Source organism: Struthio camelus, chromosome Z, assembly GCF_040807025.1.
Source record: "Struthio camelus isolate bStrCam1 chromosome Z, bStrCam1.hap1, whole genome shotgun sequence".
In the NCBI taxonomy this organism is placed as follows: Eukaryota; Metazoa; Chordata; class Aves; order Struthioniformes; family Struthionidae; genus Struthio; species Struthio camelus.
Window position 1 is genome coordinate 76,435,416 of NC_090982.1, and position 27,420 is coordinate 76,462,835.

General features: G+C 39.7%; 1 protein-coding gene and 1 non-coding gene across 5 annotated transcripts in view; both read left to right on the forward strand.

The window, feature by feature from the left end:
• The first annotated feature begins 5,826 nt into the window (after positions 1 to 5,826).
• Positions 5,827 to 27,420, forward strand: part of LOC138064499 (zinc finger RNA-binding protein) — a 41,457-nt gene continuing 19,863 nt past the window's right edge. For 2 of the 4 annotated variants that reach the window (XR_011137760.1, XM_068927363.1), the window contains exons 1-8: positions 5,827 to 6,130; positions 6,466 to 6,550; positions 19,815 to 20,097; positions 21,044 to 21,188; positions 21,931 to 22,149; positions 23,447 to 23,694; positions 24,737 to 24,928; positions 26,695 to 26,983. Coding sequence is in view for 2 of the 4 variants with exons in the window: in XM_068927363.1 (XP_068783464.1) it covers positions 6,094 to 6,130; positions 6,466 to 6,550; positions 19,815 to 20,097; positions 21,044 to 21,188; positions 21,931 to 22,149; positions 23,447 to 23,694; positions 24,737 to 24,928; positions 26,695 to 26,983 (1,498 nt within the window). In the remaining 2 variants the exon portion in view is untranslated. Of the gene's footprint in view, positions 6,131 to 6,465; positions 6,551 to 19,814; positions 20,098 to 21,043; positions 21,189 to 21,930; positions 22,150 to 23,446; positions 23,695 to 24,736; positions 24,929 to 26,694; positions 26,996 to 27,420 lie in introns of all 4 variants that reach the window. The other 2 variants (XR_011137759.1, XM_068927362.1) reach the window with 1 other exon arrangement.
• Positions 17,251 to 17,387, forward strand: LOC138064866 (small nucleolar RNA SNORA66). The gene has a single exon (XR_011138123.1). It is a non-coding gene; the product is annotated as a small nucleolar RNA SNORA66 (small nucleolar RNA).

Consider the following 27,420-nt stretch of genomic DNA (forward strand, 5'->3'; position numbering starts at 1 on the left):
TACCAGCCAGCAGGCCAAGCCCGCTGTTGGGGCGCGAGTGGTTTCGTGCTGAGCCTTCCTGGCTTGTCTAGCTGGAGCCTGTGCTTTGTTTCAGTAGACGATGAGATTTAATGACGTTAAAATATCATTGTAGCCAATACGACTTAACACAAAACTAACACAGCCTGTCGCTGTTTGCACCGGTGAGGCGTGTAGTTGTGCTGTGGGCAGGGCGGGAGGGCAGCGCTTCAGATACCCTTTGTCAGTTCAGTGCTTTTCTCGTTGTTATTACCGCTACAACTGTGCTGTCACTGCCAACAGCGGGAGCTTTTCATAAAAAGTGTAAACAAGTTATCAGAAATAGGAAGTGGACCAGGGCCAGCCTGCGCTTCCAGGTAGATCTGCGGCTGATAGAGATGGCAGTGAGGTGGTGGGTGATCAGCTTCCGCCCTGCCAAGGAAAGACACCTCTTGATAAGGTATTTAAAATCAAAACTTTGGGCCTTCCCAAATTCCAGAGATCGCTGCTCATCAGCCTGGGCCAGCAGGATACGTACCCTCATGTTTCGAGTGGGGACGATCTCCAAAGTCAGAATTAGCGGCTGTAAGTCCTGAGCGGTGTTTCTGAGGTACTTCTATAACCATAAAGGGAGGCAGGAGAACAGGTCTCTGGAAGAGACACAGGAGGCCTGTGCTGTCTTAATGAGCTGAGCTCATCTGTCCATGTGCCCCTTTTTTAATTTAGCAGCAGGAAAACAGGAATACCAACAATTAGAAGTTCCCCCTTTTAACTAATTCTTGCAAATTACCTGTTTCATAGTGCTGTTATGTATCTTGCAAAAGGAGAAAAAAACCAAAAACAAAATATACAGCTCCTACCACACTTTCAATCTTTGGAAAATAAGGTGATGTTTGTTTGCAAGAATTAGAGCACAGTAATCACATACATGTAAATATAACTACCACCACTAAGCAAATATCAAACCTGTGAAGACATGCAGTTGTAGAAGATGAATGGATGATCTTATAATGCCCCATACTTAACACTAACAATAAAGAAGAGACGTATTTGACACAAGATGGACTCCACATATGAAATATTAATTGTAAAAAGTATGCTCAGACCCTGACATGGCTATTCTTTTCCAGGCCTTTACTAACTTTAATACTAGAACAGAAATGGCTGTTAGGTCTTTGTAATTCCCTTCTTCTTTGCTTTCTTACAGGTCGACACCTGGTACCCAAAGAATGCTAAGCTTTTAAGGGCATCACATACAAACCAACAGCAATTTATGTATTCTTAATCAAGTTCTTCAACTTTGAAATAAATCAAAATGACTAAAAGAAACATTATTCTGCTGGATCTTAATAGGTTAACTTCTCCCACCTGCAGCATTTCCACCAAAGCAAGCACCAAGTTTATTTGTACAGCCAAATTCCCAAATATCAGGTCAGCTGGAGGAAGGGAGTGTTTGCTGTGGCTGAGAACTTAACATTATCTTTTTCTGTAAAGATGGGTTTCTTTGAGAATTATTTTGGTAATTAAGTTGAGTGGCTATTTGAGTTTTTCTGTAAATTACCCTTACTATATGCTATTTTATTTAAAAATATGAAAAAAAAAAGATACTAGGAAAAGATGCTGGCTTTAGAAAAATGGGGAAGGAGCCTTTATTTTTTCCGAGGTAAATTTCTTCTGTTACATTCTGAGTGAGTCATCTATCTACCCAAGGGGTATAGTTCACTTTCTGAGCTCTTAAAATAGATTTTTGTAATGGGTTTATTCCCTCCTCAGACACTTTCCTTCAGTAGCTGCCTTAAAAGGTCTTAAATTCTTCTAGTTACTGCCTGATTACCTCATTTCATATCACAAATGTCTTTGGCTGAGAAGGATGTTGAAGCATTAACTTTTTCTTCAGGGAAAAATTTTAGCATGTAGATTCGCACAAGAATGCTGAAAAATGCAAGCTTCTGATCGTATAGCAGTCGTTAACTGTGTTGACTCCTCTAGTTACAAATACCATAGCTGGTATGAAACGTTTGGGGAGGGGTAGGAGGGGCAGCTCTTTTCAATAAAGTTTTAGCATTCAGAACAGTGATAGTATAAAAAGAGGGGGAAGAAATTGGATAAGGAAGGGAAGGTTGCCCTGTTATAAAGGTACTAGTTTTACTACAGTGTCAGGAAAGAAAGGGTAAAGGATATTACTAGGCTATGCTTTTGCTTCTGCTCCATAACTGGTTTGTTTCCTGTATGTGTATGACATATATTTGGAGTTGGCATTATCGCTTATATAATTTTGCATTATGCTTCAACATTGGGACATTATGTCTTGTTTTTCTGTTGCACTTGGGTATTATAAACACTGATAACTTTCACATATGATTTAATAAACTGTTTATTTTATTAAAATGTATGTTGATATGGTCGCCATTCAACTTCCAAGCCCTGTTTTTAAAAGGTAACGATTTTTTTTTTTTGGTTTTAATCATTTCTATCTGGGCTGAAAACATCTGGTCTTTTTCCTCACTGGTTAAAAAGAGTAATTTAAAATAATACGGCCGATAAGGCGCTGAATTCCTTATGTCTGTATGGCTATCTGAAATAAATTCCAGGTGGCAAGATAACACTGGACTCCTTATGCTGATATTAAACACATCCTTGAATGCTTGCAGAGAGAGCACTAAGCACGGAATTACCTTTTGAGGAAAAGATGGGCAGCTGCTGTTGGGACGTGCTGCGTCTCACTGCGCAGGAAAGCTGTAGCCTTCTGCTACAGCTGCCCTGCCCTCTGGTGGTCAAACAAGTTCCGTCTGCGGCTATAGTTTTTAAACAATCTGCAAGGTTGCCCCTAAGAAACCTTACCTACAGCTGCTACAAAAAATGTCCAAGTTTGCTCAGTTTTAGCGGCTTACAGAGAGGGAGGAAGAGATTTAGAGTTTTGCCCATGGCATTTCAACTGCCGTCTCGCAGTCCTGTGGTAGAGCAGCAGAGATTTACATCCTGGGCATTAAAATAGTGGGACTGATGACACTGCATGGTAAATGTTGCTTGCTTTTCACCATACAGTGGAGATCTCCTTTCACATGGATGAAGTGGAGGTCAAAGCTTTGCTTTTCTGAATGTTAGCTTGCATTTTTTGTCCATGATATCTTTAGATGCGCTGAACTTTGGAGAAATGGAGTAAGTAGCTTCACAAACTGAAGTTTTATGTTCTGCTATATGTTTTCATTTTGGGGATTCTTGGCTATTCTTTTGTAATCTTAACAGGGACAGAGATGGAGAGATTTCTTTTTCCTAGATGAAAAGTTATTTTGAACATTTGAGTAAATCTTTTCTTGCCTAACTTCCTCTCCCACATGCTTTGCATTTTATCACTCCATTCATTTTCATTCCAGTTAAGAATACAGAAATAGATAAAGTTCAAAATGCCCTAAAGGATCTAATCTGAGTTTATTACTGTTTCATTTTAAAGCAAATCTGATACACATCATACAGAGATGCAATCTTGTTTTAGAACCCACTGAGGTTTTTTAAGTATAGACTATGAACCTGATCCTGTGAGCTAGTAGTAACATAAATAGATGTTATGTAATGGCTCACCAAGTCACCAGGAAGCATCAGGTTCTTATTAGGAAGCTGCTGAGAGGAAAGATTTCACCTACAATAATGCTGATTTTTTTTTTCCAAGAAAAAGGGAAATCTTGAATGTTTTTCCTGTCATCCTTGATAAATGTGACTTCTTGTAAAGTGTTACGTTATAATCTCTTTAAAGTGAAATATGCACTGAGGATTCAACATACAAAATTCAATCGGAAAGGTAATCTGAAATATTTGCTGAAATTGCAGCTATATCAAGCTGCAAAATGGGAGGGAGCTCATGTGCAGGGCTGAAATCACAAAATATAGAGTGGAATATTTGAATTAGGACTCCAAGAAATGACTTGTGCTGAGAAGTTACAAAACCTAAGACAGAAATCTGTATCGAGAATAAGAAAGCTTTTTTTTCCTTTTCGTTAGCTTTTAGAGCTACAGATTGAGAGAGGGTAAATGTTCCAAGTTCACCTCGTCAGTCCTGAAGAAATATGTAATTGCAGGTCTACCCACTTCCAAAAATACAACTTTAGTGGTATAGTTTTAAAAGGTGTGTGAACGGCCATGTGTGTGTGTATATATGCTTATATTTTTAATGGAATGTGTGTTGAATACTGTATGTGTGTCAGTATATAAGAAGGTTTATAGCTGAAAAAACTTGAAAGACTGTGGGACAAAGAAAACCAAACCTCTATTTCTTTGTTGTCCAAGTACTATGATCCAATGATTCAATTGTGAATAATTTTTATCAAAACAATGGGGAGGGAGTATAAATGTCTCATTTATGTGTCCTGAGCCCTATTGAGGATCTAGTGACGCAGGTCGTGCGCCTGTAAATTCTTCTGCGAAAGAATTCTTTAGAGCCCTCCCTGGAAGTACTCGGGTTTAGCTCGAGGATTAGGGCTTTGTTTTATCTTTCAAAGCAATAGCAACGAAACAGCTTTACCCAGCAGTTGCTTCTCTTCATAGATAGAGGACGTTTGACCAGAAATGCACCGTGGATTACACAGGTCCAGTCCTTTGCCAGTGCAGGTTTCGTTTCCTGTTGTGCTTGAGTAGGATAAAAAAGAGCAAGAGGGACAGTACTGTGCAGTGCCTGTGTCAAGCTAATGATCAGAAAGTTATGTTCAGTGAATCGGCAAGGATGTTTGGCATGTTAAGTAACTGTCTGTCATATGCATCTGCAATAATGTCAAGTTCAGATGAGAAATGGCTTTCCTTTTCTTACACGTTTTATAAACAAAAAACTCTTGGTTGAAGTCTTACTGCCTAAGACGACTGCTAGTTCTTGGGGATAAGGGAAGGTTGTGCTTTTATGAGACCCGTAGAGGATGCCAAGTAGCGATGTTTTTGAATAGTTGCGAATTATCTGCAAAAATCACTCACTGAAAAGCAAATACTTCTGATACCACTTTTGAATTAATCCAGAAGCGAGCGTTTTATGAGTCTCGATTAGTTTAAGCGCAACTGATGGAGTACGCAAACGAGGCGCCCTTGTTTAAGGGCTGCAGCTCAGCGGGCCCTGTCTACGCGCACAGAGGCGAGGCTTTGCCTCAGCGGTACAGTATGCAGGCAGGGGCTGTTGCGCACTTAGTCTGTGCGCGTGTTGGCAACTGTGATGTCTGGGCCGCAAGTCAGACTCGAGGCGCGCGTGCTTTAGTCGGACGACAGTTATGTCGCTCTTCACGTCTGCTGCCGTGGTGAACACGCCCAAGGGTTCAGGTGAATCCAAGAAACTTGTTGCAAGCCTAGGCGAGCCCGAGGTCTGGCTGTGAACGCCGCACGTCTGTGCCGACGGCACCTTCCGCCTTCGAGCTCTGTGGTCTGGCACATACCTGCGCCTAGGTATCTACTGTGCGTGTCAAGCTTCAGCTACCAACGCGCTTGGCGAGGAAAGTCAGCGAAGGCTGACGCACACAGTACGCGCGGGGACAGGCACCAGAACATGGCAGGGGTGGTGGTGACCTAGTTTGCCTCTCGCTCTTTGCTACTTTAGCCAGCCTTCTTCAGTGCGCTGCGCGTTTGTGTGCAAGAGTGAGAAATTAACCCTGTGTTTGCAATGTAAGTACACGTGTACGGGTGGGGGAGGGCTGAGGTGCAACAGACGGCATAAGACGGGCAGCACAGCAAGGCAGAGGAGCAGCGCGTGGAGGCCTCTCCAGAGGGCCGCGCTCCTCCAGGCCTGGGCCCCGGCAAGGAAAACTACATCTCCCAAGAGCCTCTGCACATCCCGCGCATGCGTGCAGCCGAGACCCGCGCCGCGCCCAGCGCGGCGGCGCCCAGCGCAGCTCCAAGCGCCCTCTTCTGCGGGCGGAGGGAGGGGCCCAGCCGCGGGCCGGACTACACCTCCCAGTATCCCCTTGCACATCTCGCGCGTGCGCACGGCGCCGGCCTGGCAGCACTCCGCCGTTGTCGCCGTAGGTGGGTGGGTGGGGGGAAGGGAGCGAGCGCGGCGGTGAGGAGGAGGAGGGAGGGGGGGGTGAGAGTTGAGAGTTCAGCCGCCGCTGTCGCTGCCAGCTCGGACTCATGATTCCCATATGCCCGGTAGTTTCGTTCACCTATGGTAAGTAACGGCGCTTCGCGTGTGCGCGCGCGGGGGAGGGGGGAGGGGGACGCTGAGGCGGCGGCGGCGGGGGGGGGGGGGGCAGGGGATGCGGCCCGCACGCCGGGCGGGGGAAGGGGAGCGGGCGGGGAGGGGAGGGGGGTCCTGAGGCGCCGTGTCTGACCCGGCGCTCGCGCGCTCTTTCTGTCTCTGTCTGTCTGTCCCCGTCTTTTCCTCCCCCCTCTTCCCTCTCCTCCGCCTCCTCCTCCTCCCGCCCCCCCCCCCTTGCCGGGCCTCCTGTCATGGCCCCGACCGCCGTCGCCGCTGCCGCCGCCTCTTGGTTATCGTCGCCACAGTGCCCAGCCGGCTGGGAGAAGATGCCAAAATGGCCACCGGCAACTACTTTGGATTCACCCATAGCGGGGCTGCTGCCCAGTATAGGTAAGCGCCGCGACCCCTCCCTGCCCTGCCCTGCCCCGCCCCGCCCCTCCCTCCCTCCCTGTCCCGGCGCGGAGCCCCCTCCCCCCGCCTTCCCCTCCCGTGCCGTGCCCCTGGCCGGGATCTCCCCGCCTCCTCGGGGGATGAGTGCCTGCCGCTGTTCCCAGCCCCCGCCCCGTCTAGGGGCCTCTTCTGCACCCCGCTCCTCCGGGATGCTTCCGCCGGGGACCCCTCTGCTTGTCTGCCCCGCCCGCGGGGGTGTTTTCTTTATCCTCCCGGAACGGGCCTCCCTGTATCCCCTGTGGTGTGAGGGCGGGGAGGTGGAGCCGGGCTCCACCGAGGAGGAGGAGAATCAGCGGCAGCATCAGGTCCCAAGGCCCTTAAATTAAAATGGCCACTTGCAGTCAACATCACTGACGAGTTACCGTCACCCGCTCCCGGGCCCTTCTCCAGCCTCAGAAAAGATGGGGTTTGCTCCTCAAGTCTTTGCTCCCACCCCAGTCAATGTGGGAGGATGGAATCTTTGTAAACATAGGCTAAAATTGCACCTGCACAATCTGTGGGAGATTGAGTGGATAAGGGGAAAAGCAAAAGCACCAGAACATTCAGGGGATTATGTCATTCCACTGAAGCGATGTTAGAATTAACGTCCTATCTAGGAAACTAGATCAGGTGCTGCTAAGGCTCAACACCTCTTAAAAAGATTCCCTCCTTGGATATCTAAGGCTGGGGCAGGTCTTACAATGGAGCTCAGGGACCTGTAACTGTACATCTTGTATAGATATACTGCCTTAGCTACGTAATCGTAGTGTGTCAAAGATTGTGTATCAATGTTAAAAATTAATAATAGGTACCATCTGTTATCTTACTTTTTGTGAATGCCAATTACTAGATTTGGCCAAAAATATATATCACCAGGAAAATGTTTACGTGTTTGGCTTGTATTGGAGTAGCATCTTGAAGCCCACATTTGAATCCATATTATTTGTTTCACAAGTCTGTAATAAAGAGCATCCTTGACTCCTAAGTCTTGGTTAGTGGAAAAAACAGAAGAATAAAGCAAATGTATGAGAGTCAATTAACAAACAACTGCAGATATATGCTACTGTTAACTACGTAATCAAACTTGCCTAGCTTAGGTAGTTTGAGGCAGATACAATTTTATGGAGGTCTTGGAATGACTCCCAAGATTGTGCTTATCTTCTTTCCTGGAAGTGGACTCAAAGTACATTATTTTCCTTTACTCCCAATATTTAATAGTTAAAGTGGAGAATCAAACTTAGCTCAATCTTCTAGTTCTTTAAGATGAGGTACTGACAGTATGCTTATGTTTTACTTCACAAATACAGTGAAATTTGGAATTGGGTCATCACTGGGGATGGAAGAAATTCTCACTAGCTAAGGGGGTTTTCTTTGTTTCTGTGGAGGGGTTGTAAGAAAAATGATCTTTAGGGGAATAATCTACTGAGATCCATATATCTGCAGCTGAGATGTGGAGATGAATTTTTAAAAATTATTATTCCTTTTAATTTGGAGCTGGGAAGTCTATAGACTTAAGAACCTGAACAACTCATGTAAAATTTCCTTTCGAGTTGTAATATGAAAACTTATAATTGCAATAATATTTAAGTTCAAAGCTGTTTTCGTAGTTAATCCGAAGTGAGTTATTGAGAAGATGGAAAAACTGATCAAAAGCTTCTTTTCCCTTTCCTATCATCACAAGTGCAGGATACTGTTTATATATTAGTAAAAGACTCTGTGTCCTCTAAACGATTTGTATATTTACCGAGTCTCAAGTGAAGAGGCACAGCAATCGTTGTTAAAGCATCTGTTTCATAAAACACAAAAGACCTCAATATTTTGAGCCAAGAATACGGGAATCACTTGAAACATCTTACACTCATGATAAAATTTTAAGAACCGCAGTTAAAATGAATCGCGGTAAAGGAAGCTTACCTTCTTTAAAACAGACTTGGCAGGTCCGTGTTAGCTTATTTACTAGTAGAGTGCTACAAAGTGTATATTCCACGAGAGTGTGGAGAAAGAGATGGTGGAGGCAGGGGAAGATAATAAAAGATTTAATATTACAATAAGCCCTATAAGACTGTTACTAGCATTTAAAGTATCACAGTTTATAGAAGAATAAAATTCTTGCTTGGTTAGAAACCAGGATCACAGAGGATGATCTATCCACATGAGTGGATGTTTATGCCCTGAATATTAGGTACATGGGCCTCATAAATCTACAAAATTTTATAGTTTTGATATATGCCATCTAGAAGTCTTAATGCTCTAGTTTTTATAGTAAGTAGCAAAATTGGCAGATCTTGAGGTTGCAACTTTAAAGGAATCTCAGTCAGTGCTTCGTTATATATAGAATCCTGCTGGTTTCAGCACGTCTCAGAAAGAGTGCAAAAATCTGTGTGGAATTCTTCTTAGGATATAGGCCTTTCTTGGAATATCTCAAAGTATGAAACTGTTAAATGTTCATTTGAAGACATGCAGGGGAAAGCAGCTTCTTGTCTGGAAGAAGAGTGTCTAAATAGTTTATGAGAAATGATTTCACAGGGGAGAGTCTGCCCTACCAATTAGATGAGGTTTGAAAGGAGTTTATAATAGTGTTTTTCACTCTTTAATTCCAGGCTCATAGGAGATCAATATGAACCCTATTAGAATTTCAGTTTCTCAAACAGATAGTATTCTAATTTGCATTAAAAGCAGTGAAGACACCCCCTGTTAACGACTATTGGATTCATCGGAATGACTTCTTAAAATCAGCAATTAAAAAGACAGTAATTTAGTTTACCTGTGACCGTTGTGGACCATTTAAATACTCATGTGTTCTTCATGTGAAGGGTAAATTAAAATTTCTCCAACGAGTATAGTCTTAACATTAAATACTGGCATTTGGAGTAAGTATAAAGGCCAGACTGGCAGTTGTTCTGATGTTAGATCTTGGATTTGGGAAATTCACCGGTAGGGTGTGCAGGAGTTGGTAAAGTTTACTAATGTAACAGTGTAAGCACTGTAGTTCCCTGAATTGACTAGGTAAGTAAGAGAGTAGATGTCCCTTTTATTAGTTCATAAATACTAGTTTTCATATAGTATGTTTGAAATCTTACCTTGCTTCATATTTAATCAAAGGCAGCAAAAGAACTACGTGCCTTTAAATCTATAAATAATGGGCTAGAAGTATTCTTATTCCTTTCAGTGTTGTCACAGCATAAAATTTCCCGCTGCCTCGTTCATACAAAATTCTTTATGGGAACTACGGAGTAATGATATCATGACTTAATGAGAGAAGTATTAGATTATGCAAATACTGATAAAGGCAATTTCTCTGAGTATTGTATTACCTTTACAATTTGTACTTTTGTGGCTAATGGTGGTGTTAGGATGTAAGGTTACAGGCTTGCTTGCAGTGTAAAACTCATCTATTACTTATTTAAATAACTATATTAATCCATTTGCTTGGGGGTCCCAAATAAATGTGGAATTTGGTGATAGTAGTCCTCTTGCTGGGGGTGGGTGGGTGCATGCACACTGTAGACCACGTGAGCCACTGTGGGTCTGTATTCAGTTTGAAATGAATAGCCTGATTTTGGAATCTTTCATGTGTAAAAACATTAGTATTCTTAATTCAGTGCTGGAGAGAGTCATAGTTACACTTTTATTTTAATTTTTTGTTTTAATTTTGCTGACTGGAATGTGGGGATGCTGGTGGAGAGATGCATGTATTGAGAAAGGTTTTGACAGAGCCTTTGTTTGCCTGCCAATATGGTGATCTCATTTAATCAACCTTGTGTAAAGGTTTTGATTTCTGTTAGGAAGATAAAAATAATTTTGAGTTTCTTCTTAGTGAGTCACTTCTAATGAGGCAGGTCTTAGATTGGAGATTCTTGGATGGTTAGAACTGATTTGGTAACTTTGGATTGCAATATGTGTGCCCTCAAGTAGGATGAATATTAATCCAGTGTCATGAGCCTTTGGAGCCTTTCCAGATGAAAGGAGTTGTAGCTATTTGGGTTCAGAGCAGATGATGATGCCTGGAAGTTCAGGATAAGATGCAGTCTTAAGTCAGCCCTATGAAAGTGAACTTTTGCCATTATAGCTAGTTTGGCACTCAGCGACAGTGCAAGGTGTTACAGGATGTTCAAAGCTATAGTGCAAATCAGCAAGGGGAAGTGATAAGCTGTGGATGGATAGGTTTGCCAATGACAAAAGCTTGGGCAGTTTTGTTTGCAGTTTTGTTTGTTTTGTTTTATTACATGCTAGTACTTCTAACTAGCTTTACTTTAGTCTCATCAGTGTCTGCCCCAATTACCTGTTCTTCAACCAGATCATGATTCCAAAAGCTTTCAACCTTTGAGAAGTTAAGGGTATAATCCACACAAGCCTACTAGCTCAGGTGTAAAGTATCCCTTAACATAATTCAGACTTATACTGGTGAACAACAGGAAGATGGGGACAGTGCTGAGAAGGAGTCGTAGCTTATTCTGAAGTGAAGATGTACTACTAGACTTGAACTTACGTTAGGAAAAACAGATATTTATTCATCTTAAAATGGTGTGTTGTAAACACACCACTGAAATGCCTGGAGAATGAATTTATTCAGTTTTATTGTAGGATAAACCTACTCATTTTATAATATAAAAATTGCAATTACTTTCTTTCCATGAATTTTATGTCCCTGCTATCTTGAGTTGCATCCCATTTTAAAGGATATGTATTTTTAACAGAAGGGGCTTCAGTTAATATAGGAGAGCTGCATCTTGCTGCTTCTCCTTTGTTCAATCTATGTGAGCGTTAAGTGCCGTCTTAAACATGCTGGTCTAGCTTACTTACTGTACACAAGAAGGCTCCTATAAGCTACCGCTGTTTATACAGAGATTTTGATGTACTTATTTTCAAACCAGTGAGGTGCTGCTCTCAAATGAGATGCCAGCATTAGAGAGGAGGTAAGGAGCTCTGGATTTGTTAACATGGGCTATATGCCAGTATTACAGTTAACTAATGGCAGGCAGACAGAGGGAGGTGGTAACTGGAGAGGAGAAGTGCCTCAGGAATCAGAGGAGCCTTTGTCACTTCTAGGAGGGAAGTCTGCAAACTGGTTTAAATTTGCAGCGGGCTCACATCTTTAAGGACTAAATATTTGGGGAAACTTTTCTGTTAAAGGTAATAAAGTCCTTTGTAGTAACCGCAAAATAAACTGATACTTGTAGGCTTAACTCTGGGATATTGAATTATGTGTAAAGTTTGTTTGCTACTTAAATGGAATAATGGCAGAGTAAAGGTAGTTGCATTATTGGTACCTAGAAAAACTGCGCAGTGGCTTAAGGCAGGAAATACAGACAGTTTTAGGAACGGAATAGTTTTCCATGCTAGTGAAATTTCTGTACGTTTATAGATACCTTGCCAATTTTAGCAATTTTGCTAAAGAGGGAAAATGTTAATAATTACTAGTTTTTCGGGCAGATGTAAGATCTCATTTGCCTTAAGGTATCTTTGCGAACATGGCTATTAATTACATTCTTTAATGAAAGTTATGTTTTGATACAGATAATGGACAGCAGTAGAGACAATGAGATGATCATTTTGTGCAACTGAGTAAAGGGAGGTTGATGCAAAGCATGTGTTGCACCGCTGCTTTAGACACTTGTAGTTGTATTGTGATGTGCAGCAGGTGTCATGTGAAACTTTGCACAATTTGATTGGATTTAAATGAGGTAGAATAAATGCGAAGATTAAAAAACAGTAAGGATGTACTGAAAACATGAGTATGTTCATCTTTGAGGTGAGTACTTGCTAATTTGGTTTAGCTATCCAATTGCAATCAATATTTTTGTTTGTAATGGAATGACACAAGGAAGTTTTGAGAAACAAGAAAGAGGAAGGGAAACTTAATATTGCTACAAGGGACTTTTTTTTTCAGGCCAAGTTTAATTAGGCCATAGAATCTGTTAAATATATGATTTATGTCATGAATATGAACTAAAATTTAACAGGATTCAAGAGAGGTTTGCATATGCATATACTCAGGCCTTCCTTGGGAATCCCAGTGAATTGTATTAGGAAAAATGTTCTGGTCCCAAAAATATAATAATAGAAATTGATCATTTTCAGTGTAGTTCTGAAAAGATTGTTGTCAGTACTTCTTACAGGTTTTAGAGAGTTAGGTCATACTTGTTTAAATCTTCATATCCCAACTGCAAAATTGTATTTTTAAATAGAGCTTTGCTATTCTTTTAGTAATAGAATAGGCTGTGAAACTTTGAAAAATGCTGCAGGTATCTCTTAACAAATACATTTTCGGTAATACTAACATGATGACATGTTCTTAGAAGTTTAATCCAACCGGTAAGTCCTAATTAGTCTTTTTTTTCTCGTTCAAGATACTTGTGCGTGTTCGAAATTAATAATTAGTATTTGTGTATGTGTGTGTGTGTGTGTTTGTAGATTAAAGGCTTTGCGAAGCTATCCTAAAATTGACTTCCTTGCGTGAAAGAACCTGGAAGAAACATATTTTAGAAGTTGTGGTTTCTGAGGAAGCTGGTAGTTCAGATAGAGACAAAAATGGTTTTAGTCTTGATCTTAACTATAGATTAAAATAGTACTCTTCAGAAAATAAATAAATAAATAATGTCTTTTGCCTCTAGCAAGAGAGTTTTTGTTGCTCTAAAGGCAGCTGGAGTAGCAGCAGTGTTAAAGTCTGTATGTTGGTTTTAGATAGAGATGTGCTGGAGATCAGTGGTTTTGTATGTCTTGGGTTTATGTGCCCATGAATTGTACTTATAGGCTTATAGGGACCTTTTGTATGTTATGCTACATTTGGATGCTGTATGAATACCTTCCACATGCTATGTATCCTCATGGAAATAGGGTATTTTTCTGACAGTGGATCCCTATGGTAATAATTACTACAGATACCTTATCAAGTTTCTTAATGCATGTCCTATTCCACAAATATGCTAACTGTGGGAAATAAGATATCTTACAATCTCAAATCACCTGAAGTTATTACCTAGCAAAATGGATAGCATAATGTAAGTTTTGCATTCTCTTGATATTGTTAACTTTAAATGAAGCTTTCTACCTTCAATTAATTTTTTTAACGAAGAAAATCTCAACACTTTGTTAGTAGAAAATGCCCACATTTTCTACTAATAGAGGAAATAGAGGAGGAAAACAGGAGACCTCCAGGGGAGAATCCATTATTTGTTTCTCAAATGTAAGTTGTCTTTATTATCTACAGTTCCTGGGCTGATAAGTTGTGGGAAATTCAGACCTTCTATCAATGTTAGTGTATAAAAGTAACTAGTATGCTGGATCTAATCACTATAATACAAGTTGACTTCTGAGCCCTATTTTATGAAAAAATGTTATTCATCCACAAACCTTTTTTGTTTAGCTATTTAAATTGGACAAACCTGTGTATTTTAGGAACTGGAAAACAAAGATTGGCTAAGTGGGCGCTAGTACTTCAATAATTGCTGTTGGTCAGCAGCTTCTATATCCTAGCCAACTTCTGACTTCAAATAATTTTAAGCGTTTTGCCAGCTTTTTCGTTTTTGGAGTCCATCAAAAGTATTTCAAAATACAGTCATCTGTATCAAAGTATATCAGAAACATTGCTACACTTTCCTTGGCAGAGATCTCTCTGTGCAGTTCAGAAGAGGTTTTTAGTTGCTTCTCAAATATTCTCTCTTCAAAAAGAGAAGTAAAAATTCCCAACAGAAATATGAAATTAATCTAGTTACTCTAATAACTAATTGGGGGGATGGGAGGAGAGTGCTGACTTCCAGGTAAGGTTAATTAACAGCTGCTGTTTTGAGAGTGTGTTCTCAAGGTATGATTTTTTTTTTTGTTGCTTTTTAAATGCAGCTTAGCCAAATGTAAGTGTTCAGGCTGGAATTTTCCAGGCTAAATATCTCCCTAAAACTATACTTTTGTTGTTGTTTGAACTGTACTTTTGTTGTTGTTTACAGTATACTCAAACGCTGTGACTGGCTTTGCAGTGTAGAATTGGGCAGGGAGATCTTTGTAGCTCTTTGATGCCTCTGTGTTTTGGAATGGGACTAATAATTTGTAAATGGAAAAGGTTTTTTTACGTGTTGTACTTTATGAGAATCACAATTCTAAGTGTGCACAACAATATTAAGTTTTGACATGGTGAAAGTAGCTGCCCTGTTAGCCTTGTGTCCAGGTTGTAAAGTATCAGAACAAAATACCCGCTTGTCCCGGGAAAGCTTTCTTTTATGTGGTCAAAGGCGTTTCACACTCCAGAAAGCAACAAGGGCAAGGCTAGTTTTTGCTGTGGTCTTTGCTCTGAAGTGGATGTTCCAAGATTGTGGCCCAATGCATCACTCTACCCCACAGAAAATCAGGTTGACATGAGATTGGTGATTAGTGTGGAGAAACACGCACGCAGTCACAGCGGACTGCAATCATTCTTATCTAGGAGGTTTACTAGCATAGCAGCGTTTAATAATATGTAGCACTCTTTCTGATACTAATGCATCAGAAAGATTCAATTAGTGCTTTCCATCACTAATATCAGTAGAAGCTAGTATAGGTGTTTTTCAAAGAGACATCTATTTTGCAAAGAATAATTTTCTCATGCACTGTAGTGCAATGATTATGAATAAAGAACTAATTCTCTTGATCTTGAGCTTCCTTAGGTAGGATGTGGAAGACGAGAGCAAGCAAGGTATACACTAGGGTGTAAAATGATTAAATAGAGGCAAGGTTATTTGAAAGGCGGAAGCAAAGAATATGGGGAAATAGGGATGTGCATGGTAGCAGTTCAGGGCGAGTAGGGAGAGGCTAAATAAATCAGCTAAGAAGAGGCTGGACTAAGATGTGTGACTAAAACACATTTGCGGAACCTGGAGCAGGACACTTGAGCAAAATGTAGAACTGGCTGTGACTGGTATAATGAAAACACAGTGAAATAGGAATGCAAACCAGAAGATGAGTATTGGAGAGTGTGCTATTCCTAGAAAATAGAAATAGAAGTGAGTGTGGTGGGGAAGCACTCTTACTGTTATGGCAGGCTAAAAAAAAAAGGTGCGTCATGAATAAAATATATTGTATTTGAATGAAAATCACTGGCAGAGGAGTTATTACTAGAGCAATACAGCAAGAGTTCAATTTGAAGCTGCACAGCAAGAGTTCAATTTGAAGCTGCAAAGTCCCTCACCGTTAACGTCTTAAAAAGAGTGGTGTTTATTTTAGTTTTGTTCTGACAGCAGTTGAAACACTGTAAGAATTGTAATACGAAGTTGCCTTGAATGGAACGGTCATGAACTGGGTTGATTTTAAGCAAATAAATGTTGATCTAGAACTTATTTACTTCTGAAATCGTAGCTTTAATGAACTAAGGAAAAAATCTTCATAGTGAGAGTGCTCAAACACTGAAATAGGTTGCATCAAGAGGTTGTGGAATCCCCATTCTTGGAAACACTAAGAACCCAACTAGACAGAGGCCTGAGAAACCTAATCTAACTTCGAAGTTAACTGTGCTTTGCTCAGGGGATTAGACCAGATGACCTCCAAAGATCTGTCTCAACCTAACCTATTCTGTGGTTTTAAGCTCTGCGTAGTTAGTGAAGCCAGTTGGACTGAGCAGCCTTTCATATGAAGATAACTGGAATTCCTTTAACTCAAAGACGCTAACAAGGATATTAGAATTTCTTTTGGGGAAAAGAAGAATTGACCTGCAAAGAAAACTAATCAAGTTATCAGGTCGATGAGCTATGCCCACTGTGCTGCCGTAGTTCTCCTTTGCGTGTTCTTAGCCTGTAGAACATGCAGAGTAATTTGGTTCAACTTTTGCCCACTGTGTTGGGGGATTAAGCTGAACTGAATTGTTTCTTTGTTGTGATGGAGAACATGCACATGGACTGCTACCATAGCTCAGCTGACATACTGTAATTCATTGTTACTCTCATAACTTGATACTGGGCCTAAGTCTTTTGGAGTTTTATTTATCTGGACAAAGTTGAAATACCTAATGTGCGGTATGGAAAAATATACGGAAGAGATTAGTAGAAGAATTGTAGAGAAGCAGCTCGCTAGAGGTGGTAAGTAGAATTAGAGTATTTATCAAATGGGAAAAAAACCTACCAGTGGAGTTCCCTGGGGATTGGTCTTGGGTCTTCCTTAATATTTTTCTTAGTACATCATGTCATGATGTTTGATGCAAAGGAAGAATTGCCAATACAGAGGTAACTTTACAGTAAGCCTAATCTGAGGAAGCTAGACTAGAGAGAAAGCAGTGTCGGTAGGGGGGGCAGGTTGTACAGCTGAAAAGGTGCATATAATTCTTGCCATCCACATTCAAGAAAGAAAAGTAGATAGTACTAGAATGGTTGGAAGATGGAGTGCAAGAAAGATAGAGGAATAGGGAGCCTGACAAAATAGTCTAGGTGGAGATTAGTTGATATCAGCAAATGTAATGAGACGCTAAACACCAAGCAAGGATAAAAACTTGTAAGTTAATAAAGTTGATGCAAACATTTATTGATATAAAATCATTTCATGAAAGTGTGCAGTCATCTTAATGATGGAATTTTTTCAGTAAGACCATGGGGAGAAAACAAAACTCATAAAAATAGAATTTGTTTCATATATTTCTGCAATATAGTGAGCAATTCTTCAAAAAAGTAAGAAGCAATCAACTCTAGAATATTTTTCATGTAATCTTGCAAACTCGATCACTAGCTCTGCATGATGTTGCAGAAGCAAGGGGAACAGGTTTGCTAAAGTAAACATGGTAATAGAACTATATTAGCCTTAGAAATCGAATGATTGGGGCTGTTAATTCTATACCATGATAAGGAAATTTGATGATGCAAAATAGCTCAGAAGAAATGAAACTGCCTATAAGAGAAATCTTGTTGTAGTCCTGGTGACAGTGATCACAATCTTATTGCAATATTAAATACGGAAAACTGTTGTGTAGCTTTGATCATACATTCTGAAAACAAAAGCATTTTCTTTGAGGTACTGACTGCTGTTGCTACCACATAGTGTGTGAGTGCTGTAGCGTGTTTTGTAATACGAACTTTATCGTGGTTTCACAAAGCTTGAAGAGCCAAATTAAAGCCTCCTGATCACGTCCCTGTTCTTTCTCCCCCTCTCCTTTTTTCCTTGCTCTCCGATGTGTACCTTGTCTTTATTCCGGCACTCATCAGGCTGTTTTGTGAGCAAATTTAACTCTAATGTGTTTAACATTTCTACCATGTTGGAAAATGAACCCCCCCCCCCCCAAAAAAAAAATTCCTCAAGAGTTTTCTGCCACATTAATGAGCTATATCAGTGCACAGCATCGCCTGACAAGCACCAGAACTAGCATGAGAGAGGGATTAGGATGGCACAGACAGGTTAGATTATGGTAGGAGGGAAGACATACAGTAGAGCAGGGCTTCCTTATTAACAGTATTGGCCAACTAGATCAGCTCAGCAGCAGTCTGACTTACATTATAAGGTTACTTGCTCTCTCGCTCTAATATGTTTTTAGTAGATGTCTGTGATACTGTGAGATTATTTTACGCTTCTATACTGTTAGGGATATAGCTGTTGCAGTCTAATTTAGTAAACTGTTGTTCACTTTTACCATCATAAAATATTCTTCCTATGTTTTCTGGTAGAGTCTGATTTCGTATCTTAAATTGACAAAACAGAGAAACTATCTGCGTATGTCATGTAGGAGAAAGTGTCTCAAGCAGCATGGGAGCTACACCAAACTTTTAGGTCTTTTCCTTCCACTGTTATGCTAAGAAGCTGAAAATAAAATGAAACATAGTTATGAGTCCTGTTAAAGTCTATGCAAAGAGCCTGAATTAAATGTGAGTGGAATGCAAGTGATCTCATGAGAAATCAAATGTCAAGGGCCTCAGATGGGGAAAAAAGATGGCATACAGGCATCTAAGTGCAATAGTAATAAATTTTTGTCTGTATATTTCTGCTGTTAGAATGGCTTTTTAATTAATGAATATTTCTGTAATTACAATGACAAAATCGGATAAAAATACTGAACGTAGAGGTAGAAGAGTCATGGAAACATCTTTCATAAGCACAATATCTGCAGTAAAAAGTTACTGTTGTTTCTGGTGGTTATGTCAGAGAGAATATTGCAGTCTTTAGGAAACGTTCTTAATTCTTGTCCCTTTTGGTTAGAAGCATAAACATATTGCAATTCTACTCTGCCCTGGAATATACTTGCTTCAAGTGAAATTCCATTTTTCTGTTTTCTTTCATAAAAGAGGGGTGGGGGGGTGGTAGTGGGTTTTTTGCCCTATTTGCTGTTTTTGTTTAAAAATCGACATAACTCTTCCAAGCTTTTGAGCATAATGCCTCAAGTAGAACAATATTAGTTTCTGTTCAAATAATTCAGATGGCCTTCTGTTCAAGGCCATGGTTTTCTACTTCCACTGTTAATATTTACTCATTCTTAGTAAATATCCATTTTTTTTAGTGCCATACCTGCAAATTTTACAAAATCTGATTAGCTTGAGCATGTGTCTGAAAGATTGCCAGGGCTGTGGTAGCAGTCTTGCTTGATCTGGCTGGCTGTTTTTCTAATGCTTCATGTTATGGGGGCAGTGACCTTCTGTATGAATGAGGCCAGTTTATGCTATTTTCAACTTTTCCCAAAAAAGTCTCTTATCAGAGAGGTTTTTTTTTTTTTAAGCGTCTCTGCCTTAAATTTAAGAGTTCTGAGTTAATTTTCATATAAGTCTTTAAAATCTCATCTTTAAAATCTCATTACCTTAATGGTTTATTCAAAAACATCACGCAAGTGGAACAGGTCGGTAATGAGCTTTCATAGAAAAGCAGTACTTTCCTTAATTTGACAGATTATGTCAGTTTTATCAAAGAACTACTGAAGCACTTTAAAGCTTGCTCATCATGAAAAGCCCAATAGTTTAAGATTTTTATGTTATTTTAAATGAAAGACTTCTGTGCCATTGCTTGAAAGAAAGATTTCACTTAAAAAAGAATGAGCCATGACCCCTCCTTCCCTCCCCACCCCCCGCCTGCCCCTGGCATATGTTTGTCCACAGAAACTTCAAAATGATATGGCCCTTGTAATGGGGGTGGTAGAGAGGCAGTAAAAGCCATGAAGTGTATACATAAATAGATAGTTGTTCCAGGTACATTTGTAGAACTGACAAGTGTTAATCCAATTGGGGATTTTGAAATGTTTAGGCATTAGCCTAGTATGCTGAATCAATCTAATTACTTACTGTCCTTTTCAATATAGCCAGCAGCCAGCTTCGGGTGTAGCCTATTCCCATCCAACTACAGTTGCTAGCTACACGGTCCACCAGGCACCAGTCGCTGCACACACAGTTACTGCGGCCTATGCTCCAGCAGCAGCTACAGTTGCAGTAGCTAGGCCTGCTCCGGTAGCTGTTGCAGCTGCTGCAACAGCTGCTGCCTATGGAGGCTACCCTACAGCACACACAGCTACAGATTATGGTTATACACAGAGGCAACAAGAAGCTCCCCCGCCACCACCTCCTGTCACTACGCAGAATTACCAGGTAAGTGTGTTTTTAAAAAAAAAAAAAGTCGTATGATTTTTAAATGATATCTTATTAAAAGGAGGACGCCTGTTGGGTAGGGGAATTTGATGATGTTTAGATTTTTTTTTTATTCTGTGAATCACAATTTGAGTACAATTTAGGCTACCCAGTGCCTAAAGCTGATAGAGGGTGTGAAGTAACTGTAGCATCATATGGCGTATAGAGGATTATCAGCAGTAGTACTGCAGGATCTAAGATTTGGACATTCACATAGTAAGCAGTGAACTGAGATTTGCCTCCAAATGATTTTGCGAGCTGCTGCTGCTGAAAAGGGTTGTACTGTCTCCTCTGTGCCAGCCCAGATGTTCAGGGGGCATGCAGTGAACTGGGTCATGGAACTGATTCAGCTGAAAAACCTATTCCAATAAAAATTATTGGTGGGAGAGGAAAATAGTTCCTTTGTTAGGGCACTGGGTGGCACAGGAGTTCTAATACCAAACAAAAGAGGGTAGAAGTTTACACAAGGAGAGGAACTATCCTTTTTGGTAGCTGCCCACACTTGTGAGATCACTGCCTAAACTTGTGGGACTACAGGTTGCTACAAAAGGGAACTGTTTGTCTCTTTTATTCTCACCCTGAGCTTTGCTGATGCTTCCCTTTTGTTGTGGATCTAGCATTCAGCATTCAGTGTCAGCGTTTGGGTGGGTCGTTTGGGTGGGTCGGTTCAGCATAATGATGCAAAAAAAACTAACCAACCAAAAAAAGTAAATAGCTTTCCATTGGACGGGACAGGCTAAGCCAAGTTTCCTTGCCTCTGCAAGGAACCGCACAGTTGTGGAGCCAATATAAGTAGTAGAGGTGGAATCATGCAAGGCTGTGAGAAAAGATGCAGTGGTACCTTGGATGTCTTCCTGTAGTTGCACTGGCTTAAGTGTAGTATGAAACATCTCTTTTGAATTTTTAGGATTCCTATTCTTATGTTCGATCTACTGCCCCAGCTGTAGCTTATGACAGCAAACAGTACTATCAACAGCCAACAGCAACTGCTGCGGCCGTGGCTGCTGCTGCCCAGCCTCAACCTTCAGTAGCTGAATCGTACTACCAGACAGGTGGGTGGCATGCTTCAAACTCCTGTCATGCTACATCAGTATACTGCTTTTATACCTTTAAAATATGTCTTTATGTATTTGAGGTTATCCTGATTTTTTTTTCCTTAGTTTTATCATGTAATCCTTGACAAAGTGTAGAAACATTTGATGTACCTAGAACTTGAACATTAGTGAGACAGTTGCATAAGTACCTGTCTTTGAGTTTTGTAATATTGCAAAATACACTCAGAACATATTTCCAGGCAAACTTGACTTTGTTAATTTGTCTGAAAAATTTGCTGAATTAGGTTGAAATAGTCTGTGGAAGTATCAGGTGATACTTTGGTTAGGAAAAAAATACTTTTTTTTTGTAACTCTGTGGTTACTTAATGTAAGTAGTTTCTTAATTATCAGTATCATATGTGCTACAAAACATAAATCCTTTTTTTTTTTTTGCCTTAGTGATGTTTTAGTAGGAAAGTTTAGATACACAGTGTACTGCAGTAAAACCACTGAGTGATCAAGGTGTCTGAGAAAATGACTGGATAGTTCTAAAAAAGTGGGAGGACCATCTGAGGCATATTATTGTGAGCTATGATGTGATTAAAAATTTAGTGTGATATATCGCTATGGGATGCATAACCATGACTATAAAAATAAAAGTCCTCATTTGTTATGTGTTTATTTCCCAGCATGTTTTGGTTCACACTTCACTCAACTAAAATAGGTGCTTTTGTACACTTTTATTTTCTATCTTAATTAGCTCCAAAAGCAGGATATAGCCAAGGGGCGACTCAATATACTCAAGCCCAGCAAACACGGCAAGTGACAGCTATAAAACCTGCAACTCCAAGTCCTGCTACAACTACATTTTCTATATATCCGGTATCCTCCACTGTGCAGCCAGTAGCAGCAGCAGCTACTGTGGTTCCATCCTACACTCAAAGTGCAACATACAGTACAACAGCGGTTACTTACTCTGGTAAGAATTTTGCGTATTATGTTGCTAGGATCTTTGCAGTTGTTGTAGGAGAGGATTTAAACCCTCAACATTTTGGTAGTTTGTGTCCAATTACATTGTAATCTACTGAAAAGTATTCAACCATTTAAATCGTTACATTAGCAGAATATTTTGATATATCTTTGGAAGAGATTTGTGATTTTTATATGTGCCTATTTTCTCACATGTGAGAATACACAAAGTACTGGCATTGCGACATGCACAGTGTTTCACGACTTCAGTGAGGGACTGGAGAAGAGATGGGGAATAAAAAAATGAGGAGAGACAAATTTAGCCTAGTGGAAATTGGAAGGGAGCATGCTGCCCTCAAACAGATGTTGTAAAGGTAGAGAATGTTACGAGTTTGGTTGCTTTGACTCAAAATGGGAGGAGAATGGGTGCTAAGAAAGGACTTTCTTTCAAACATCAGAAATTCAAAGCCTGGTTAAAGATTGAAAAAAAAAAAAAATCTTTGTTAGCTTTATGGCCAGATGTTTATCAACTGGCATATTATAGCTACCTTGAACTTTTTGTTTTGTTTTGTTTTCTATTTAAAAAGGGATTTTAAGACTTCCTTGAAACAGAACCTGATCAGAGGATTAAAATAGTTGAACCAGTAGATGTAGAAAGTTTATGGGAAAACTGGCTCAAAGGTATGAAAAGCCCAGTTTCCTTGATTTATTCAACTTTGATAATAGAAATCAAGGACTGCATAGTCAAGTTTGCTGCCAAGGTTGTAGTGGGCAAGCAGCTTCTTTACAGTAAAACAATTTAAACCGGCGAAGTAGGATGTAATAGCGCTATCAGTTTGGTCTTTTATAAAAGATTATCTTCCCTTTTCCTGCATCATGAGTACCTCTGTCTTCCTTTTCATTTTGAAACTTGCACAGTAAATGTGGTTCTAAAAGACTGTTTACTTCAAGTGGCCTTTCATAAATCCTTTACTGAAATAAAATTATTAACCTCATACTTGGTCTTAGCAGATATGCTAGGAAATTTCACGTGTTCTTCAAGGAAGCTTTGATATATCTTTGCAGACATACAGTTATGCTGTTGGATATATCTAAGATCAAATATATTTCTGATACAAGTAGTGTTCTGTGTATTTGTGTACTGTTAAACACACAGAAAAATCCAGACTACATAAAAAGATCATGATGAATTGTTTATATCTTGCCTCTCCCTCAACTCTATTATGCAGCATGCTTGACATTAGTATATTATGTAATTGATACATAATGTACAGTGATGTAACATTTATTTTATTTTGATCTTTGAGGTACCTCTTATTCCGGCTATGAAGCCGCAGTATATTCAGCTGCATCGTCCTATTACCAGCAGCAGCAGCAGCAACAGAAACAAGCAGCGGCAGCAGCCGCTGCTGCTGCTGCAACAGCGGCTTGGACAGGGACCACCTTTACTAAAAAGGCACCATTCCAAAATAAGCAACTGAAACCGAAACAACCTCCCAAACCACCCCAGATCCACTACTGTGATGTTTGTAAGATCAGCTGTGCTGGACCACAGGTACCTGTATTATGTAATATTCTGCTGTATATGTTAGTCATCATTCCTTCCGCTAAAAAAAAGGACACCTTTAAGACTCTTTGTTAATTTTAAAGAACTGATTCTATACCTTTACTAAAGAAATAGTTAAATGAAAATATGTGCTGTTATAGAAAGAATTACTATTAGAAGACAAAAAGATGCATCCCCTTAGCTCATACAGAGGAGCTTCAGCTATCCTTTGGACTCCAGAAACATTCTAAACCTTGCATTTGATTTGCTGTTCTATCATAGTAAGCTTCCTTACTGTCAGGAGAATGCTTTTTTAAAAGCTACAGAATTATATACGTTTTGTGAATGGTAAGCCTGAAAACTTACTTGCTTTGTTCTTCGTTGTATTCCAGTATCTCAGTTTAATTTTGTAGTGGATATGAGTATGTGAAAAGTGGATAACAGTTCATTCAAAGTGTTTGTTATGATTCTTTGGCCAAAACAGTTCTAATTCTTTAGGTAAAGCTGTCGTTACTTCCCACGCTTTCTGCTCTCTACATTGTCATTGTTGGTATAGGGTCAGATCTCAACTTCTACATTTCCATTTCAACATAGCTTTATTTATGCACTAGCTTCTTTTGAAATCAATTTTTTATTTCTTTGCCGTACACTTAATCGTTATGGCCTTGCAGTTTGGGAAAAATTCAAAATCAAGAGTAGTTCAGCACAATGCAGGAAACTGCAGTTGAGATGCCGTTTTCTGACTGTATTAGGTTTGCAATGGTAATATTTGTTGGCCAGTACTTGATTGAGGAAATGACAAGACGGAGGAGAAAAGCCCATATTGTGTTACCTATAAGTGGAATTCTGATATAGGAGAAGAAAATTTCTTGGTCTTGCAAGTGGTCTGCTTGTGCCTTAGAGCATGGCATAGAGAGAAAATTTTCAGTACAGGAGGTATTTCTCATACAAAGCATGTATTTTATGCTGTATTCTATGTTACATGTATTCACATGATTGATAAACAAGCAGTACAAAGACAGCTTACTGTGTTTTGTCACATTTTAAACAGACTTATAAAGAACACTTGGAAGGCCAGAAACATAAAAAGAAAGAAGCGGCATTAAAAGCTTCCCAGAACACCAATAACAGCAGCACTTCTGCTCGTGGAACTCAGAATCAGTTGCGCTGTGAGCTTTGTGATGTGTCTTGTACAGGAGCAGATGCTTACGCTGCCCATATCCGTGGAGCCAAGCATCAGAAAGTAAGTGCTTTCTCTTGTTCTTATTATACAAGTCAGTCATATTTCCCCACTTCCCCCTGCATAGCAGAGAAAATACACAGAAACAATATAATTCCAATTCTTTTGTTTGAAAATGTTTAGTTCTGCTTTTTGTTTCAAACTCACCTTTAAGCTCGCTATTAGGAGGGCCTTGCTGGGGGAAAGGGGAAAAATACTTACGGCCTTATCAGTAAGAAGAGGATATATTGAGGAAAGTAGGAAAATTGTAGAGGGGGTAAGCATAGAATAAGATGGGGACAGGAATTGGTAAGGACATGCAGTGGCATGCTTGTCCCTCTTAGGTCTTTTAAAGAGCTTTCTTGGTGTTTGTCTTATTTGTCCAGCACTGTGAAGCTCTTGGAGCCTTTCTAGGCTGAGTCAGTGCCAAGGGACAGAAAAACTGCATGATGTGTTCTGCAGTTGCATTACCGAATGAACTCTGCCACAGCTTGCTTTTGTGTCAGAAGACTGAAGTATGCACCTCATCTAGTGTTTTTTCTTCCACAAATAATTTGAGCCGTTAAATTTTTGGGTAATGCCTAGCAACTCATATGTGTATTATTAAACCATTGTTTGTAAATTTTAATAGTTCTTTATTATCCCAATATATGTGGATATAGCTTTCTCTTCCTTACAGATAATTGCTAACACTTGCTAATTTAGGTTTTCATCTGCATAAAAATGAAATCACAAAGGACTCTATTACTTCTGTACGCTCTGAAGAGTCTTGTGCGTTTTACTCAAAAAAGAGTTATTTTGAAGAGTTGCTTAAACTTAAATTCAGAGTATTACCTGACATTAATATGTCTGTATTCCAATGAGAGGCACAAAATTAAAAAAAAAAAAAAGTAAGAGTATGTCTACAGTTGTGTGCATATTATGATTGTGTATGTGTGTGTTTGCTTTAAGGGCATGTCTAGCAGATTTGTATTTTTTTATTGCTACTTTCATACCTATCCCAATCTTTAATTTTCGTTTTGCATGTTTCATTCTTATGGACTGCATGCGTTCCAGGTGGTGGCAGCTGTCAGCAAAATGAAATGTTTTCCTGTCCTAAGCATATTTTGAAAAGGCTTCTGCTTATTATTTTTAAGAATAAGCATGCTTCTTTTTGCTTTCTGTCGGGTATTAAAGAGCTCTGAAATACACCTCTCGACTCCTCCTTCACCTGCTTTAAAAACAAACAAACAAAACCAAAATGAAACAAAACCTTTTTCTGAGGAATCTCTTTTCAGTTTTGCTAGCTAACCCACAAATTCTTTCGGTATGCAGATTTTCAAAACGTAGTATTCAAATGAGACAGTGTTGTTGAATCTTAATTGCATCACTCTTGTTTACAAACAATATTTGGAACCAAAATAGTTTAACATACTACTTACTTTTTAGGGGGAGAGGAAAAAGCAACCAGGGAACAAAACACTCATTTGAAACAGTTTGAGCAGAATCCTTCTTTGGGTTTTGCTGGCTTATCAATTCGTTGGTTTTCTGTTCTCATCTATGCAGCTTCTGGCATAAATACCTGAATTTCTAGCGGGAATAAGTAATCTGAAATAAATGTCAAAGATTATCCAGCTTTTTACGTATTACAGGTGACAAAAAGTATTACATGTCCGCTTTTTTCTGCCTGATCACTTTTTGTAAAGAAACGATAACTGATTTTTGTGTTTAGTTTCCATAAAGTATAACAAGATAGTTTTTTGTAGTTGTCCCAGGGAGATCATATTTTGAACTTCTCTTTATTCTTACAGGTAGTAAAATTGCATACAAAACTTGGCAAACCCATTCCTTCAACTGAACCAAATGTGGTTACCCAGGCTACTTCCTCAACATCCACATCTGCTTCCAAACCAACTGCCTCTGCTTCAAATATAGCAACTAGCAGCAGTACTGTGAACTCCTCTGTTGCATCCTCTGCAGTGAAAATTCTTACTCCCACGGCAAACACACCACTTAACACGGCGTCCAACAACAAAACATCTTCATCTGCTGCTAATATACCTGTAAAGAAAATATCTACACCGAAAATAAACTTTGTTGGCAAGTACAGAAGTCAGTCTTTATTTTGAAACCTAACCTATTCTATAACTTTTTAAGATCTTAGTGCAGCAAATACAAATGTGTTTAGTTAACTTTATGCATGAGTAACTCTTCTGTGTTTAAGAGAATTACTAATAGCTGAAAATAAGAATGTATGTAAGAGCTTTGCTTTACAACTGGTGTTTTCTGCCCTGTTTTTTCCACCTGACCTCTCTTGGAGGCTTCTCCCTCCTTCATAAGAGAATCTCAGTTTCTTATGCAGTAGCTTCTGCAGTACTGACATTTACAGTCCAGTTGGTTCTAATTTCAGTTTACAGCCTGGATTAAGGTAGTCTGCAGCAGATTGGCAGCTGGTAACTGGGCAGCTGAAACATCCTTGCAACAGTGAGAATCACTTTTGAAATGAGCGTGATAGATATCTAGAGATGGGAAGCAGC